Source organism: Nannobrachium achirus (assembly GCF_963921795.1).
Source record: "Nannobrachium achirus genome assembly, chromosome: 3".
NCBI lineage: Eukaryota > Metazoa > Chordata > Actinopteri > Myctophiformes > Myctophidae > Nannobrachium > Nannobrachium achirus.
This window is the reverse complement of record NC_137812.1, coordinates 28,499,108-28,512,116: the sequence shown is the minus strand read 5'-3', so window position 1 is coordinate 28,512,116 and position 13,009 is coordinate 28,499,108. Positions and strand designations below refer to the sequence as shown.

At 42.7% G+C, this 13,009-nt stretch overlaps 1 protein-coding gene across 1 annotated transcript in view; it reads right to left on the bottom strand.

Annotated features, from left to right (window-relative positions):
- Positions 1–7,112: 7,112 nt before the first annotated feature.
- lcor (ligand dependent nuclear receptor corepressor) overlaps positions 7,113–13,009 on the bottom strand; it is a gene marked incomplete at both ends in the record, with an annotated part of 103,629 nt that continues 97,732 nt past the window's right edge. Inside the window, one exon of the mRNA XM_080722500.1 lies at positions 7,113–8,241. Coding sequence (XP_080578626.1) covers positions 7,113–8,241 — 1,129 coding nt within the window. The remainder of the gene's footprint in view (positions 8,242–13,009) is intronic.

Here is a 13,009-nt window from a genome sequence, read left to right as displayed (position 1 = left end):
GGTCCAAAAAAAAAGTAGTGGTTTGAAATGGATTTAAACAAAAGAGGCCTGTTTTTCCCCACAGAGGCAGCGTCTCCACAGCCTGATAAAATAAAGTAAAAAACTCCTCCAGCAGGAAGGGCTAATGTGCTGCAAGCCTCTGGAGGAACGGCACACCCACCTGCTTCTAAAAGAGACACGGCAGACCTGGAGTTTTATAATTGTACATAGAGCCCGCCCACACACAAGTGTGGCTACCTGATGAAGAGTGAGTGTGTGTGTGTGCGTGCATGCGTGAGTGTGAGTGTCTGCATGTGTACGTGTTCGTGTGTGTGTGTGTGTGTGTACGTGCGTGCGTGGGGTGTGTGTGTGTGTTATTCACATTGCATGTGTGTAATGTGTGTGCTGTTATCTGTTATGCTCTTCCATGGCTGTAGTGTGCTAGAGGGGAATACAAGCTTTGTATTCAGAGAGACCTGGCTTTTTTTAGGCTTTTATAAGAATTTGTCTTTTCTTTTTCTTTTAAGGAATTAAAAAAAGAAAGGAACAAAACTATGCCGTCATCATCATCATCATCATCATTGTAATAATAATAGCACTAACAACAATAACAAGAACAACAATGAATTTAAAAAAACTGCTTCCTTCAGTTATAACGTCTAAAAATCCTGGAAACGAGTCGTTGTACGAAAAAATCCTGATTTCTTTATCCTTTTTTTTCCTGTTTGTGTGTGATTTATTTACCGTGTATGTATGTGTGTGTGTGTGTGTGTGTGTGTGTGTGTGTGTGTGTACAATCAGCTGCTTTGAAGTGGTTGGACCTGAGGAATAAATGACAACCAGATATGCAGCGCGACAAACAAACAAAACAAAAAAAAGACAAAACATCTCCATAGAGAGAAGCATGGCAATCATATACATATACGGTACTTTCTTTTTCCTTATACGGTATATAATATCACGAGCCACCCCAGGACAAAATGGCACGTCACATGGTGTCTAGAAAGTGAGGTTACTGTAGTTGCTGTTCAACATTTTTTTCTTCTTCTTCTTCTTCTTCTTTGTCATGTGTATTACAATGTGTCACATGTCAGAAGAAAAAAACACTCCCCCCCCCCCCAAAAAAAAGAAAAAAGGAATTGAAAAAAAGAAACAAAATCTAAAAAATAACAAATAACAAAACAAATTGATTTGTTTACCTGAAGACGTAAAACAGTAAAATAAATATATATATTTATATATATATTCATATGTTTTATAGCTATTTTCATTTTCATCATATAAAGGTACATTTTTTGTGTTTGTGAGGTTTTGTTTTTTTTGTGTGTGGTGGTGGTGGTGTTGGTGGTTTCGTTTTTTCTTTTTCTTTTGGAATGCAGTGTTAAAAGAAGGTTTGGATAGACTCTTACAAAGACAGTGAAAATTAAAGGTTAACTTGTCCACCTGTCCCCCATTCTCCCCTCTGGGTCTCTGATCTCTCTCTCTGGGTGTGAGAAATAAAGAAGAAAAAAAAAAAAAGAAAGAAAAGAGAGAAAAAGATTCTCCTGTTCAGTTTCAACCTGGAGTTTTACATTACAGCTGAAAACCCAGCAAGCAGCCTCGTTCCTTTCTCCACGCATTGGGCGTGACCCACCACCCAATAGCTTGACCCCTCCAGGCTGAAAACCAGACAGCCGAATCCCCAAAATGAATCCAGAAGAATTGGTTTTGCGTGGTTTTAGTACGCCCCACCCCCCCCTAGCCTCCCACCCTCCTCCCCTCTATTCCTAATAAAAATAAATCAAAAATAACCCCTGATGTATGATTTTCTTTTTTTCCTTCTTTTCCTTTTGTTCTTACTAATCTACCGTTTTATGGGGTTTTTGTTTTTTTGTCTTTGAAAAAATACCTGAAAAGAGCAGGGTTGGCGAATATTGGTCAGTCAGACACGTGAGCTGTCTCCCTCCTCCCTTCACCAGAGGGAGTTTTTTTTAACAAAGAGGAGAAAAACATAACGATAGAGACAAAGAAAAGGAGAAAAAAATCCGAAGGAGGAGGTTTTCCCAGAGTATCGACTATCCCTTTGCCAGGCTTCCCTGTAAAGGGATATTATGTACAAGTACGAGGCACGGAAAACAAGGAATTTTCCGAGATTGAGGTATAGCACTTTCTTGGCCACTTGCTGACCAAGTCGATATATAGTATATATGTCTATACATTACATCTAGGTACAGGTAGTTAAGTCTGCGTCTTTTTTTCCCCGACTGACAAATATTGCTGCCCCATCCCGCTGGCTCGGTCCTGAGACATTTACAGTACTGAAGGCTACTGGTGTGCCGGCCCGCGTCAGAAAAAACAACTATTTCCAATGCAAGCAGCAGAAAGTGAAAGAAAATAAAGAAAATTAAAAAAAAAGATTAGAAAAAAAAACCTAAAACAGTCTGTTCAGAATTAACTAACAGAGCCATTTCTTTTTTCTGCAGACAACTGTAGAGGTTGAGATATTCATATTGGTTCACTACATTCATTGTGTTTGTGTGTGTGCGTGTGCATGTGTGTGTGTGTGTGTATGTTCAGTAATTTGAACGTTATAATATATCGTGAGGTTTTACTGGATACAACTGTGAGACTCAGTCGCACGGAGGAGAACATTTTTGGACAGGGGGATCTGTTAACCATGAATATAAACAATCAACATAACCCAAAGGTAATAACATTAAATAGCATAAAATAACAACACCTCAAATGGCATGCACCTCAGTAGATAAGACCAGGCTGAAAAGAAACCATTTAAAAAGAAAAAAAGAATGGTTATCAGTAGTAAATTAAACGCCAAGCCATATACGGTTGTGACATTTGATTGTGGACAAGAGAAAATCTTATTTTTCTTTGAAAAAAAATCATTTCGAGATTTTGGGTAAAAATTACACAAGAAGAGATTGTTTCGCCCTTTGGGAATGCTCCTCAGTTTAAGTGCTGTTGTAGGAATTTATCCACGCACAACAGTGCATTGTGTCGTTATTAAGTGCCAATCGTACTAGTTCTACATTATTATTAGTTTTAGCACAAAATCCATGCTTTACATGCATGACATGAAACAATACTGTTTCAAACAATATTGTTTCCATTAAGTGCTAAGGAGCACGGTATACTTTGTACTTTAGCAACAAGTGCTCTCTCAAGAGCCTTTTCGAGGGGACAATAAAGTAATCGCACACTTTACTTTGAGTAGTGTTTCGTCAAATTCATTGTATTCACAGCTAGCTAGCTCAGGCAGCCGCCATTTTTGGGACTAAAGTTCTTAGTCGTCGCATGAAGTGCTTTTGTGATCAACACTGACGTTAGCGATCAGGTTTTCATCTCTCAGATTATTCCTTTTCCTTTTTTTGGAGGGGGTCTAACGATGAACAATTCAATTGGAATGCTGCCTGGAAATCTTTTAGACACGTGGAATGCTGGGCATTGCCAAAGTGTTGGATGCATTTTATGCGGGACACCTAGGAGTGTGTGTGTGTGAGACATTCCACCAGAGGCTATGCATACTTTGCCAATCAAGCCAAAACGGGACGCTCAAGACCTGTACCACTTCAAAAGTTGACAACCAATGTGTGGCAAGTCACGATTGTGTGCAATCAAGGGGTTAATAAGTGATTATACTAATTATAATAATGATTGTTTGGTAATTTAGTATGGGTTTTTCACATCTTTACCTCATCATTAGTTAGTTCTGAAATACTCCCCCCCGCCCCCCCAAGAAATCTTCCAATTTCGCCCACCCCCGAAGTCAGCCAAAAACAAAAATGGTGCATGCCATTTCTTTTCAATTTAAAGAAAAAAAAAAAAAGATGAAAAAACAAACAAATTAAAAAACAAAATAAAGTAAAATAAATAAAATGTACAATACATTTCAAAATGTAGTGATCATCATTTTCATTTCATCTGAGTTGAAATAATGGAGAGATGCACAATTTTTCCATGTTTTAAAAATCTCACAGACTGGGTGAGCACCAGGCAGTGTTCGGAGCGAAGAGCAACATTTACCACAGAGCGGGGGCCGAAAAACAACACGTAAAGAACCGAAAGGAGCCTCTTTTTTGTCAACTTCCGTCTTTTCCAAACTATAGGAAAAGACAGATACAATTGTTTGTTTTTTTCCTTCTTGCATTTCCTCTGAGGGATACATGACTGTATACCCCCTCCTCACCTCCCAACAATGACACAATGACAAAGTTCACGTTTTTTTCTCCCCTAGTGCTTTAGCGGCGAGAGGACGGAAATCATGACGACTAATAAGACTACACTACGGGGGTGGGAAAAAAACTCAACATGTTCAAGCTGTCAGCCAGTGTTCGCCAAAAAGGAGGTAATCGAGAGGAATAAAAGAATGTTTGGGTCCATGCTGCAGCTTTCTGAAAGTCTTCAGACACTAAAGCTTTTTTTTTTTTCTCCGTTTCTCATCTTTTCTTCCTCCTCCCTCTCTCTCTCTCTCCGTTCTCCTCTTCGCCTCCGCCTCTTCCAAAACACCAGTGCACAAATAAGAAGAGCTACAACCCATGCATAACCTCAAACATTTGCCTTTCTCTCTCATTTTTTCTATTTTAGAAAAGTGCTATTTTAGAAGTTTATCCGCAAGAAACTTCTAGCGCCACCCACCCTCCCCCTTCACCCAACTTCAGTGTTTTGCTGTTGTCGTTGTCGTTAAAGTTTTTTCTTCATTGATTAGCCACATTCTGTGTGGCGATGCTAACCCCCTCCCCAAATCCTGCGCCATTAAAACCCATTTAGGCCTAGAATTATTGAATGCTTTAACCAGTGAAAAATAGCAGATATACAAGCTCACAGCGCGGCACCGAGTGCCGCGCTGCAAGCTTGTAGATCTGCTATTTTTGAAAAGTCGTGAAAATGTGTGAAAATCTTTGAATATGTATTTTTTAAGCGAACTTTTGTACTCAAATTTTGCTTCTGGGTCGTCCCTGGAACTAAATATTTTGAGATGCGTGTCCGTGGCCAAATAAATATCAGTTTGGGGGTCCTTCACATAAAAAGGTTTGAGAACCACTGACATAGTAGTCTCTCAAGAACAGACTAACTGAGCTCCAGTTAAGTGAAAAGGACCTTTTCTTGGACGATGGCAGGCCAGATTGCTGACATAGAAACATAGGTTTTTCCAAAAACCTTAAGAAGGATTCAAAAGACACTTATAGAATCGGGTCAAAATTCCGAGTGCACTCGGTGCCGCGCTGTGAGCTTGTATATCTGCTATTTTTCAATAGTTAAAGCATAAAATAATGATACACAATAATGTGTACCCGTTCTGAATGGGTTTTTAATGGGAAGTGTCTTTGTCCTCCTGCCTTTTTCAACATATAGGTCCCGCAGGGGACGTCCCAAGTTTGAAACCCACTCCATCTGCCTCAGTCACCCTGAGTTTAATAATGAGGAGAAAAATTCATCCAGAAATGCGGATTGGCTTTTTACCGTCGTCAGCATCGTAATAATTTAGAATATATTAATATGTTCCTTTCCTTCCCTCGCCGTTATCAACAAGCCCACCCCGCTGAAAAATATCCCTGTCCCACCCCTAAACAGCCCCGCTATAAATTGTCATAGTAAAACTGCCTTTAAAACTGTCCTTAAAAATGTAAATAACCTTGAAGAAGTAAAAGAGTTTGCTTAAAACCGACCATTTTAAGTCACTTCTGCTTAGTTTGGAAACGGAAAAAATAAACCGGGAAACGATTATTACCCAAGACCTGTCAAAGCCCATTGACTACAGTCTAATTTATACCTCGTCACATAAAGACTGTGTCCCTCGCCGATAATAACTGATTGTTGTGTTTTCGTTTTTTTTAGTTTTCCATCGAAAAAGTTATTTTCGGCGATTGGCACGGCTGTACACTGGTGTATAAATTAGACATACTGTAAGGCTAGCTAAAGCCTTGCGTGAGAATAAGGTAGTCAATTGGATTATAGCAGCAGAGTTTCACATTCTGATCCTGGAAGGGCCTGCGAGCTACAGCTCACGCCCGCCTTCATCCCAATCAGCGACCCTATAGTCACCAGCGGCAAGGTGGCTCCAGCCTTTCCAACATCAGGGGTGAGACGCTGACGGAGGTAAAAAAAAAAAAAAAGAAAACGGCTGATCATCAACAGCAACAATGCAACAATGCCGAGGTAACCTGGTCTGTATGCACCAGACCAAAAAGTGTAGTGCAAAAAGAAAGCAAAGCAAAAAACAAAACAAAAACAAAGGAGACAGAAGAAAAGAAGTGTCTACCCTAAGAGTCAGTAGTGTCTATGAAACTCACACACATGCATCCCTGAATGACTTCTGTCTCACTTATTCTCGTTTTCAAAAGGACGGGTTAATGTTGCTTTCGTCCTACATAAAGAGAACGGCTGAATAATCTAAGGAGGAAGGTAAAGGTTTGCAGTTAAAGCATAATGGCTACCTGGCGGTCAGAGAATGGGCTTTTGATTCAGAACCCTTGGTTGAATTATTCAATGGCAGGATTACCTCTATAGTGGGCTTTAAACATAATGGGACAGTTCAACTCCAGTACTGAGAGAGAAGAGGGGTTTTAAAGGACATGAATTTACCGGTTTGTTCCAAAGGGTGATTTTTCAACCTCCCCTTAATTTTGTGCCCCCCCTCCCCCCCAAATTGGAATGCTCCACTGCCCTAAACTACATTTAGAAGCAGTTATGGGTCAGTGTGTATCAAGGTTCAGAAATGGAGGGATTAGGTTTCGGTGGCTGGGGATTATCAGCATGCTTAAGAATTTGTTTATCAATTGTCATGTAACTCATGTCTTTAGCTGCATTTGTTTAACCCCTTGATATAAGAGCCGAACAAATGCTTGCGCAGTGTCGCTCACATGACAACCGCAAAAAGAAAAAGAAAAAAAACACAACCAGCCGATTGGTTTAGTTTCTCTCCAGTTAGTTTTTTTTTTTTAAGAATCCTCCTCATGTTTTCCCTGCGTTTGTGCTCACCCAGATACTGCAAAGTAAATTGGCACAAATAAAGCCCCATCCATTTTCAAATCATCTTTAAGTCATCTTGTCTGAGGTTTTATAAAGTTATTTCTGTCATTTCATCGATTGGTTTTTGTTGAAATTGTCCTCCCAAAACTTGCGGTGTCCCTCGGCGCTCAGTCGTCCTTGAGCTCTGCGGCGGCCAGCGGCGGCCCTTCGTCGCGCGGGGTGGCGGTGGGGGTGTTCTCCGACTCGGCGGCGGAATCCTGGCCCGCTTCCATGCTCATCATCAGCTTGAGCTTCTTCTTTGGGGGGTTCTTCAGGGTGCCCAGGCGCTCCTTCACCTTGTACTCCAGCGTGCTGTGCGGGATCCCGTAGATGTTCTGGGCCTTCGACACGCTCATCTTCCCGCCCATGACCATGCCGATGGCCTCCTCCAGGATCTCGCTGTTGTACTGGCGGTAGCGGCCCCGCTTCTTCCGCGGCTGCTTGTTGGCGAGGTCCCCCTCGGCGTCGGAGGTGGAGTACGCCGGCCCGGAGGTGGGGTGGTCCATGTCGGAGCTCCAGTAGTCGGCCGCCCCGTCCAGCAGCCCCCCGAGGCTTCCCCCCAGGCCCCCTCGGCGGTTCTGCTTGGGCAGGATGGCCCGCAGCTTCCGGCTCAGGGCGTTCTCCACGTGGCTGCCGCCCCCGACGCCGCCCACGCCGCCGTAGCCGTACAGCTCTGAGGCGTGGGAGTCCCAGGAGAGGTCCATGCCCCGGACCTGCGGGATCTTCAGGTCCACGGGAGGGGAGTGGCCCGGCTCTCTCTTCACCTGGTGGCTCTTGAGGATCTGGTTGTGTTGGTGGTGGTGGTGGTGGTGGTGGTGGTTGAGCAGGGAACTCTTGGAGGAGGAGAAGGCTCCGTGGTGGTTGAGGTGGTTGTCCAGGAACAGCGGCAGCTCCTTGAGGTCGCTGAGGCTCAGGGACCCCCCGCTGGCCTGCTTCAGCTTCAGCAGGCTCTCCAGGTGGGCCTTGCTCCCCCAGGGGAAGGAGGAGCCCTCGCGGCCCCCCAGCAAGGCGTGCGCCTGGCCGTGGTTGAGCAGGCCGGCCGACTCCAGCGTGGCCAGCGAGAGCGCGGCGGGCTGGCTCAGCAGGTGGTGCTTCTGGCTGAGGAGCTCCTCCTTGATGAGCAGCGAGCGGGCCAGCGGGGGCTTGGTGGCCGAGGTGGAGCTGACGTAGTTGTCCCTCAGTCCCTCCTGCAGGCTCCTCGGCAGCGGGACGTCCTCGTCCACCTCCCGGAAGGCGCGGTCCAGCCTCGGGGGACGCCTGGGTGGACAGAGGAACAAAAAGAGACAGGGATAAGTGTGGTTATAGAGCAGGGATGTCAAACTCAAATGCACGGGGGGCAAAAAAAACAATTGTACAAGTCGAGGGCCAGACTGGTTCAATGTTTATTTAAACGCAGGCTTGCGGTCACACAGGCCCTCGATACGCGCCACTTGTAGTAGGCTATTATAGTGGTGCGTGTGTACCAGTGACTCATTGCTTCAGCCTGATGGCATCAAAAGTCTAATATCTCCCCCAGTCGATAGGGATATCCCTTTGGTCTGATGGGTAAGATGTTGGACTTTCATGTGGGAGACCTTGGTTCGAATCCCAGGCATTGCATGTGCAATATACCAGTGGCCAGTGGGCCAGTTCTAATAGTAATTGTCATCCCGCGGGCCGAAGATAATTCAATCAAGGGCCTGATTTGGCCCCCGGGCTTTGAGTTTGACATATGTGTTATAGAGTAACGAAGTCATGGCGTCACTCGCTCATCCCCCAGTTCGCGGAAGTAATTTCTCTATGGAGAATAACATTGAGTAATCTTAAAATCGTCTCATATAAGCATTGTGGTCCAAAAATAAACAAACGGTCTCTGCGATATTGTCGGGGAGGTGGCTCTGTATGGTTTATGATAGTCAGTCACTAATATTTTGTAATGTAACTAATTTGGCGACAGTAACATTAGCATTTTCTCACCATCAGTTGATTCTTCATATCCATATGAGTCAAACCGCTGAGATCATTTATGTTTGGAACGCAGTTCTTATATGAAGCGATATGAAAAAAGTCTATGGGAATTCAGAATGGGGGGGGGGGGGGGGGGCAAAAAACGGGAACCAGGTAGGATGTGTAAATGATGTCAAACTTCTGTACTCTATACTGTGAGTGTTGGGTCTTACGATGTCACTTGATGTCGTTTGCAGAATCAAAGATGTTGGTGTTTCAAAGATTTGGAATGTCCCCCTATACGTACTCATGTACATACAAACTTTCCATAATTCCTATATTAATTAGGTGAATCTTAGTTTTATTTTTGTTTGACTCCCTTTCACAATGCAAACAGAAACAGATACGTTATGATACTGCATGTGGTGGTGTTGTTGGATTGTCGTGGCATCAAGTGCATCAGAAAAGTCTTTTTATGAAAGCTTCTTCAGTTCTACAAAGTCACGAACAAGATCTATTGACATGATTCCGTATTATGCTACAAAGCAACCTTCTGAGTAACGAGGACAATTGAACTATTCAAATACACATGACAATTATCAGTTACATGGTTGCACCCCTAAATAAGTTAAAACAGTTAGGTGTGTGTGTGCAGCGTGTAAACCAAAGGAAAATTGCATGGTGCGGAGAATACAGAATTCTAATTACCAGGATTCCTCATTCGGTTAATTGGTTTCCGTGCAATTACGGCGTTAACAAGGGAGTCAGCCCGCTAAAGTAGTTGCAAACAATTTTATTTCCCTCACCACTTTATTTAAAGATAATTAATTCTTTACAATGACAAGGTAATTACATTACAGTTTATGTAGCGAAGCGACATTATATGCCTTACTGTATGTTGTTCCCTTGAATCTTATTATTTAAATCTTACAATTACTGCTTATATCAAATTCATTATAGGCATAAAATATGCAATTCAAACTGCTTTAATATGGCATAAAATGTTGATCTTTTACTAAGCACAGCATTGTCAAAGCACAGTCAAACAATTCAGCTTGCTTTCCAGCCTCAGCGCCTCTCTTCACCTTCACCCACAGGTGTTGTGTCTGCACCTTTTAATTATATTCAGCGTCAACGGTGGACCTTCTCTTGTTTCAACGTCATACTGAGGCGAAATGGCGCATTACGATTGATTATTTCAAATTATGCTCAATGCCACAAACACAACCAGAGGACATGCTTTGTGACGTGTCACAAAGCAATCCAGGGTAATTCACATGGAACAACACCAGTGTTTGTTTGTTTTTAAAGGAAGGGGCGAAAGGATATAAAACCTGTAGCTCTTGCCCTAACCTTAACGACCATACAAAGGTTCAAATGTAATTCAGATAGCATGTTATTTAGACAGTTGCCAGGTTCATTTGTTGACCTGGCATCCTAGTTTGTATAGTTTCAAAGTACATATAATGTTTGTTCATTATTATTGATAATTATTATAATGAAATTATAATCTTTAGACTGAGGATATGTCTAAAGTTTATTACCTATGATCCTAGACTACTGAGGCACCACACTATCTCTATACATTTGATGTATTACCTTGTGCTTACCTTGTTGTAAGTCGCTCTGGATTAATACCTAAATTGTAATTGTAAATTGTGTATACTGTGCATACTGTGTACTACAATTATCATTGGTATATAAATGATCATCCATATACCCAACCCTTTTCACCTAGGCTAGCAGATATTCCCGCACCATTGAGTGAGTTCTCGAGGTATAGACACATTGGGAAGTGAGTCCGATTTTCACTTATCCTTCTCACAATTCAGGTTAAAATGGCCAAAGTTGGAGTGCCTGGCAGCTCAGCCAGTGAGTGCACAGACCACAAGCTCCTTGTGAGTCAGTCACGAGGACCGGCGTTTGAATCCGACTCCCGTTATCTCCTCTCTCTGCCCTCTACCTCTTTCGTCCTCCTATCTAGATAAAACTATCTTTGCAAAAAAAGAGAAATGTGCTCAAACTACTATAGCTCAAAGTTTCCTAACATGACAATTCTACTTTCTGACCATGATGTGCTAACCACCTCAACCCTTGTGTGCCTATGTTGGGTATACAGTATAATCTCACAACGCGGTTGCAGTTGAGCTTGTAGATCGGCTATTTTAGCTATCTGTCATGCATCAAAGTACATTTAGCTCAAGTGTATGTTATGTGCTCCAGTTGACAAGGTGCAGATATCATTATAGCTATAATGTATAAAGACCTGATGCTGCAATTAGAATACATTAACTCAATTAAGAACAATCAATTGAATTTAACTGCACTCACGTATCTAAAAGTTTGATTTGATTGAAAGGAAATCAATACAATATCTCAAATTCTAGAGACGCTGCGATAATCTGAAATAACCTCTACTGGCTCACAGTAATGCAAACTAAATGCGGTAGGGCTTTGTTTGAATTTCTGTAGCCTCGGTTCTTCAGCTAAGTAACTATAGCAACGGCAGCAAGTGTCTTAAAAAAAGAAGCAGAGCAAGAAAAAAGCTATTGCTGACGGAAAATGAACTTAACAGGAATAATATAAAAAACTGGCATAGACTGCATCCATCACAGAGGGGTGTTCTGAGGATGAACAACTTAAATTAGCCATGTGGGGAGTCCTCTGCAGGGGGTTTAAGATAGATTATCACAGTGGGACGTCTTAAGGCTCGCTGAAAACAATACAGGGTTAACTAGACGGCTTTGGAGTCTCTATCCTCTCTGAGAGAGCTGGCTGTTCACAGCATTACAGTCGGGTGTCATTGGGGACACTCCACTTACACATCACCAGCGGATCTGATAATTCAAGCCGATACGAAAACAACGGGAGCATAAAGGAATATTCTGTGCACGGCGGTCGCGACTCGCGGCTCCCTCTCCCCAAAGAGATGGGAATCAGAGAGCAGTATCAGAGAGCAGCGGCATTTCATGCATGCCATCGTTAAAGGAAGAGCGCTGCGCAAATCCTTGTTTCCTAATCCGATGGTTCTTAAATATTTTCAAGTTACCCTCAAATTGAGGCAATTTGGCTAGGGAGCTACAATTTGAAAATTGTTCAAGGGACTGCCATAAGAGAAGAGTGTCAAGACTTTTCAACATATATAAAAAAGAAGTGCATATTAAAAAAATGTTGTAGGCTATTTTTTTCTTTTTTTAATGTTTTCTTTTTAAAACATTTGAGCTCCTGGGTTTAAACTGTTCCTCATTTTGCTAGGGACCTGTCTGAACCCCACGGACCCCTGGGGGTCCCCGGGACCCACTTTGAGAACCACTGTCCTAATCGACAAGCCTCAAGCGTCGGCTTGAGGCTAGATGGAACGAACGAGGCTTTGTCGAGGTGTGGATGCACGTCTCTTAAAACAAAAGAAAATTTATATTTCATGTCCTGAAAAAAAACCCCACTGGTATTGAGCTTAAGAGTGGCTAAAGGCGTTAGGGCCTTTGGGAACTTCTTGATTCCTACTTCACACTTGTGCCTGAAGTCTTGTGCAGGCGTATATATAGTTCATTGCACCAAGCTTTTAGTAGCAAGCCTTCCCTTGCATAACAGGCTACCACTGTTCCTTTAGCCTCTTGTGTGGGAGTCAAAATACTTTGTTTGTTTGGTACCTGAACATTTAGGCTCCCAGCCTCTCTCCTCCACATACAGCAGTACAGCACACTGCATTTATTTATTTATTTCAGGATGGCTACAGTATGTCGATTGGTCCATCCAACACCCCACTGAATAGAGGGTATGTGCATGCATAAAGTGCCTTTGCTAAATAGTTACGATACGGGAACACATTTTGCTGTTTGGGAGGGGCTTACAGTACATGTACAGTATGTAGCAACATATTTGTTTTGTAGGCTAATTTCTGATTTAGCCCTATTCTATAGGTTAGGCCTAAATGGGTTAAATCATTGAATCGAATCGTATCGCCATGAATGAACCAATATCGTCCATGTATCGTATCGTCAACCACGTATCGTGATGCGTATCGAATCGTTGTTCAAATGCATCGTTACACACGTAGACTAAATTCCCAGTTACAGCTAGGTGTGAGGATCAGCGCAGC